The sequence below is a fragment of the Rhinopithecus bieti genome, unplaced genomic scaffold, assembly GCF_001698545.2.
Source record: "Rhinopithecus bieti isolate Rb0 unplaced genomic scaffold, ASM169854v2 scaffold_38590, whole genome shotgun sequence".
In the NCBI taxonomy this organism is placed as follows: Eukaryota; Metazoa; Chordata; class Mammalia; order Primates; family Cercopithecidae; genus Rhinopithecus; species Rhinopithecus bieti.
Genome location: NW_016815931.1, coordinates 249,726 through 255,746, shown reverse-complemented (window position 1 = coordinate 255,746; position 6,021 = coordinate 249,726). Strand labels below are relative to the sequence as shown.

At 40.0% G+C, this 6,021-nt stretch overlaps 1 protein-coding gene across 3 annotated transcripts in view; it reads right to left on the bottom strand.

Moving 5' to 3' along the window:
* Positions 1–947: 947 nt before the first annotated feature.
* Positions 948–6,021, bottom strand: part of PCDH19 (protocadherin 19) — a 118,558-nt gene continuing 113,484 nt past the window's right edge. For 2 of the 3 annotated variants that reach the window (XM_017854177.1, XM_017854179.1), the window contains one exon: positions 1,089–2,023. In XM_017854177.1, the coding sequence (XP_017709666.1) occupies positions 1,425–2,023 (599 nt within the window). In that variant the 3' untranslated portion in view covers positions 1,089–1,424. Of the gene's footprint in view, positions 2,024–6,021 lie in introns of all 3 variants that reach the window. The other variant, XM_017854178.1, reaches the window with a different exon arrangement.

Below are 6,021 nucleotides of genomic sequence, written 5' to 3'. Positions count from 1 at the left end.
GGATGTACAGTTTAATTTAAAAAGGGTATATTCCTAGCCTACAGCAAAAAGGGTTGGCTAAATCTAAAGGATTTTTATTTTAATATTTTCTTGTTCACATTTTTAATCAAAAAAGTATTAGTCATAAAAAGACGAGTTCAAGTGTCTGAGTGTCTCCGTTTAGAAGGCACAGTAATGGGATTAGCGATGCTGTTACCTGTTACCTGTCTTTTCCAAAATGTACACTTTGTACTGCTTACTCTATCCCTATGTATAAGCCTAAGATACAGAGCAACATGGAGTTCTCAATTCCAGCCCATGACGTGCTTTGCAGTCTAATTCTAATCATGATTGGGAAACAATGAATCAGGAAGTGTGTGTCTGAAGAGATGCTAATTTAGATCTTAAAATAGATTCAGTCATCTTCAGTTTTAGATGATTGGAGAGAGGGAATTTCTAAGCCTGGAAACATAACTTCAGGAGCAACTTTCCTGTTCAGGGCCTGAAAATTTAAAAGACGGATGTCATAAAACTTTCAGCACAGTATTTCTGACAACTGCAAATTAGATAGCAGCCTATCCAAAAATGACTTTCTGCAATGATCTATCATGGACCTGGGCAGACCACCGAAAGGCAGGAAAAATACTTTGCAAAGTGGTGAGCAATCACTACATGAGTTAAAAAACGTGAGTATTCTCCAAGTACTCAATCTATATGCGTGGTGTTGCTCATTCATTTGCTGTCTCAGTTGTTTGCACTGTTTTTGTCTGTAGTTTTATTATTTTTTTAAGAAAAAGAAAACACCAACCTTTAAAAGCCTTTTGCCATCACCACACACATAGCAATTTGCAATATCAAATACAACAATAGCACAGCTAGCAAAAGGGTTTTTAAAGCAGGGGTGTCCACAGCAAAGTAGCGGCATTGGAAAGTACTCGAGCTTCAGAAACAACCTTTTGGGGGCTCAATTTCACATCACTGAATCAATGAATAGTACACAATAAATGACCATTAACTTGTCTACACTACAAAAAACAGTGGCGAGCTTATTAAAGGTGTCCAGAGCTTTTTTTTCACTTTTTGCTTTTTTAAATGTAATCCTCCACAAACAATGGTAATTTATATCATAATTTTGACATAGAAAAATATATAAATTCAAACACTTAATACATAATACTTTTCACAACTGAATTTGTCTCTGTTTCCCCAACATCAAGGCCCCATGAACAACTCAAGCCAAAGCTAATTTGCTCCAACTGAACACCCCTGCTGCCTGTTGAAACAAGGGATTGTCACGGAATGATAGTCACCTATAAACAATACATTTAGGAAAAGCTCTGAAATATAGCCACTCAAGAACCAACCATTGGTGAGTAATTAAAACAAGAAGCTCCTGCTTCTTCACTAGCCAGTGTGGTTTCTTTCTCTTCTTCCCGGAGACTGGTTTAGAGAACGATATCCTTCAGACGCTTCACACCAGGGGACTCTTTGTCGCGACCTTCCTTCAGAATGGGGTTGACCTCGTGCATGACTTTCTCGCTGTCAGCTCCACGGGGCTCAGCTTCAGAGGGACGAGTAGGGCCATTGTTGACGTTGTTGACATACTGCTCCAGATCACGGGCCGGGGGAGCCAGGGCAATGGTGTAAGACACGGAAGGCTTGGTGGGCAGAGGGCTCTTGAGGTGGAGAGGGGAGGTGACAGGGCTAATCGCCTCACAGCCATTGCCTGCCTCCCGGATAACGCTGCTGACCTTGGGGCTGCAGATGGTCACATCGACAGTCCTCTTGCCTTTCAGGGTGGGCCTCTCCTCAGCCGGGTGGTCGCTGACATCTTTCCCAAAGGTTGCGAAAGTCCGTTTGGTGGGGCCGCAGTCGTCATAAGCCTCAACATCAGCAGCAGTAGCTTCAATGGACAGCGCGATGATGTTCCTCACATGCTCAGGGGACTTGGAACGGATGGGCATGGGGTTCCGGGGCATCCAGCACCTGTCAGAGTGGCCAAGAATCCGGCATTCTTCCCGGCAATGAAATCCTTCATTCTGATCTGTTTGGAAAAAAAGAAAATATCAATTTCATCAGCTTTTCCCAGGAATCATTGTTACTCCCTAGTGCTCTGGTTTCTTAGATATCCACAGGCCCTTCTGGAAAATGGCACTTTTAGGTAGTCCTTTATTGCCTTTTGGGACAAGTGTGAAGAATTGGATTTTTAAAAGGCTGTAGATCTCCCTCTATGTACATCCTTTTTAAGGTTCCCACTACTGACAAAACAAAAAACCTAAAGGGAAACACATTATGATGAAAACACATATATATTCTAAAGTTCATCTGGAGTGTCAAGGTGCTGAGAGTCAGCATTTTAATCAACAGCTCCTGCTAAAAATCACCTGTGTTTAAAACTGGATTCAGCAGATGAGAGAGTGGAGGCAGGGAAGGGAATCCAACAGTCAGTATAATTAAGAAGCCTTGGCCATATTTTTGAACAACGGCACTGCCAAACACCCTTCCACTCTACCCATCACTGATACACAGCGCTTAATTTAAGTTTAGATTGATATCCTACTCTCTGTGAAAGCCCAATCACACCCCTTCTTTTTGACGACCAGTCCCACCGGCCAATCTCCTCACTATGCCACTTCCATGACTTGATTTCCCATCAGAAGGAATAAACTGAGATCCCTTCTTCCCAGCTGACCCATAAGCTTCAATTGGCCCTATGCAAACATCAGTCACATGTTGGGCATTGTTAATTAGACCCAACTAGCCATCCCTCCTTATCTTTCTTATCTGCAGTTTTGTTAGAGAAATATTTCTTAAATCTTTCACGGATTATTTTAACTCCATCCTGGAAGATCTCAGCAGTTACAATTCATAATTATTGGGGAGACATAGATTTATCTTTCCAGGTCAGGTTCACTAAGGGTTAAAGTTTCAATTTGGCTCTCAGAGAGGCTTACTACACAGGCTTTAGCAAGGCATGGACCCAGGGTTAACTTCTGCCTGTCACTGGAAAACTGTTCATCTCAATGTTTTATAGCCTCAGTTTTCCAGATCTATTTATATTTATGTTACATTCTTGCAAGAATTTTCATTAAGATGACCTAATGAAAATTTTCATCACATTGCACAATACATCAAAATATGAGCAGCTTAGCATTTACAGAAAAAAATATATATATACATATGTATATAGAATATATATATTTATGCAGTGACTGATTTTTTGCAGGGGGAAGATGTCTGCAATTCAGAGTCTTACTTGGCATCAGTCTGGATATAACACACCTTCCTTGTATACCTGTATTTCTATATTTTTGGTGTTTTCTTGTTTGCTTCTTCATTGTTTTTAAAGAGTAAATGGCATAGCAAAGCAAGGTACTGCTATGCCTCATTCATCAAAGGTTCTTTGGTGAAGGGGCACAAGGCAGAGGGCTCAAGGAATAATGGTTGAATTGGCTGTACACTTCATTATTTGGAGGAAAGACATTAGAAGCCTGTTAAATATCAAGGACCTAATCCAAGCTAAATCCAGCTTTCAACACAATTCTGGGCATGGCCCTTGACCTCATTTAAGCTACTTAAAAGCAAACTAAAGACAAGATCTCTTCAGTGTACCTGGACATAATTTGCCAATTTATCTTTAAGATGGGCACTTCCATCCCCCTTTCAGTGCTGGGGAACGAAACACTCAGAATTTTGCACAGTGGAACCAAATAACAAATGAACAACATCACAAACAGGGAAAGTGCCTTCCACATAGATAGGACAATGTTTCTGCAAACTCCAGCACAGTTCCACATCAGGCTGCATAGCCACTTCTGCAAAATGAAAGGTCAAGGCCCTTTCTCTGCTCCTTCCCTGCAAACTCTCTGTGTTGCCATCTGATACCCTATTATCATTCAACATGCATGTACCTGGGAGGCAGAAAATATGAAAGTAAGGGAAGCATTTTGGGATATACTTGAGAAGTACTTTGTGTAGACTAAACAGTATGAGTGGAAGAGTTAGTTGATCTACTTTTAATCAGTTTCCTCCAAATATAGTGCTTTCCACGGGAGGTCCCAAGATCCCTTAGGTAGAACGGAAGTCACATCTTTAGGGTTTCCCAGTAAGCTGTGTTTGCCTCTTCATCTCTTCCGAGGCCTATCTGGTAACTTTCCAAATAATACCTCTAAAAAATTAGTGAGAGTGTTTCAGGGTAGAGAGAGTAAGCAGTTGCAGGTGAGGGAAAAGTTCAATAAATTATTTCCATTTCTATAAATCAGAGTAAAAATCCCTGGAAGCCAGCAAAAAATGTCCAGAAGGCTATAAGATCTCTGTCCTTTTTGTCCCTAACTGAAAGGCATAAAAGCATAAAGACCTAACCCTTGAGCCCTGAAACCATGGACATATGACCAACTAAGAAAAGAAAATCCCAGCCAAGATTAAGACTGATATTTCATACCACTTGCTCACACTTCTAAAGCAGAACAGTAGTGAAGTACAATTTAGCAGAATCTGCCCAATGTCCTCAACATGAAGCTCAACATTTCTTTGAGTTTTTTAATATGAAGTGACTGTCCTCTAATTTTGAGGTTCAGTTTTTTCCAACACCATTCAATAGAATGCCAACCATGTGTCACCCTGAATCCGAGTACGGTGCTCCTTCCCTGTACTAGGCTGCCTCAAATGAACAGCATGAGGAGACTTGGATCCCAGAATACAGGGAGGGAGAATAGAGAGCCCAGAGACAGACACCTCCAAGATCTAATAAATCTAGGAAGACCAGAGCAGGGAATTCAGTCTTCTCTGAGGCTTCTCTGCATAGACAGTACTTGCCTTCAGCTGACCCACTGTCTAAATGAAACAATCACTGTTGGGAAAAGGGAAACGTAGACTAACTCAGGACACACCCAACAATGCAATCAGTCTAAGCTTCCCCACCAAGCTCACTAAGCCTACCTCAGCTCCATGTGAGCTGGACTCATATGCAGTTTTCTCAGATTACTTATGTAAACTTATATGCACTGCCCTTACCTCATGCAAGTGAAGACTTGAATCTAAGAGACTCTTTTACTCACAATGTCTCATCCTTGGCTTGGATCTGATACCTATATATTTTTTTAAGTCCTTACCAAGGGCACTGAGTTGCTGTTTCTTATTTTGTGTTTCAGATATTTTGTCACATTTTTGTCTATACAGTTACAATGAAGTCTAACTTAGCTTAAATATGTTTATAGCCACTTTATATATGAAATAAAAATGGTTAATACAGACAGGCAGGAAGAGCATCTCTGCCCAGCACAGGGTAATTTACATTCATAAATATACTGCAGATGAACTACCTTTCAAAAATCAAAATTTCAGTTTAGTAAAGAAATTGTATAGTAAATGTGAGAAAGTCACAATACAAAGCCCCTTAAATATAGCAATGAAGACAGACCAGATGTAAAAAAATAAAAATAAAAAAGACTACTTCTGTAACTGTATAGGACTTATAAAGATTATGTGCCAGCCCTCATGTAGTATAGTGGCTGGGAAGGGAGTTATGAGACTAGAGAAGAACCATTTTGTAGCATCACAAACTGTCAAGGTGCTGGTTCCAGCTTACATAGAGAGGTGGGCTAACAATTCACTAATTTCCTGCTAAGATTCTTCTTATGAGCCTATTTGTGACTTGATACTTTGCTACATTTTTATCTGAAAGTTCTGACCTGAACCTAGGCAAAGAAAAATGTGGCATTCTAAAATCCACATATAGTTGTGGAAATTCATGTATAGATGAATGAAGGCAGGTATCTTTAAACATAATCATGATTAGGGTTGACTAATGAATTTGTAAATTGGTTTTCCCTGCTTCTGAAGTTGTCCCTAGGATTTGCAAAACAAACAAGAAAAAGACAGTGCATAAATTTGGAAGAGGAACACAGATCTTGAGACCAGAGAACTCCTTAGTTCAAAACAAATGTGATTATTTTAGACCACAAAAAAATACAGAAAAAAGTGAAAGTTTCTTCAATCCACATGGTAATAAGTATTTGGGGGTCACAATTTGTCATCAGGAAA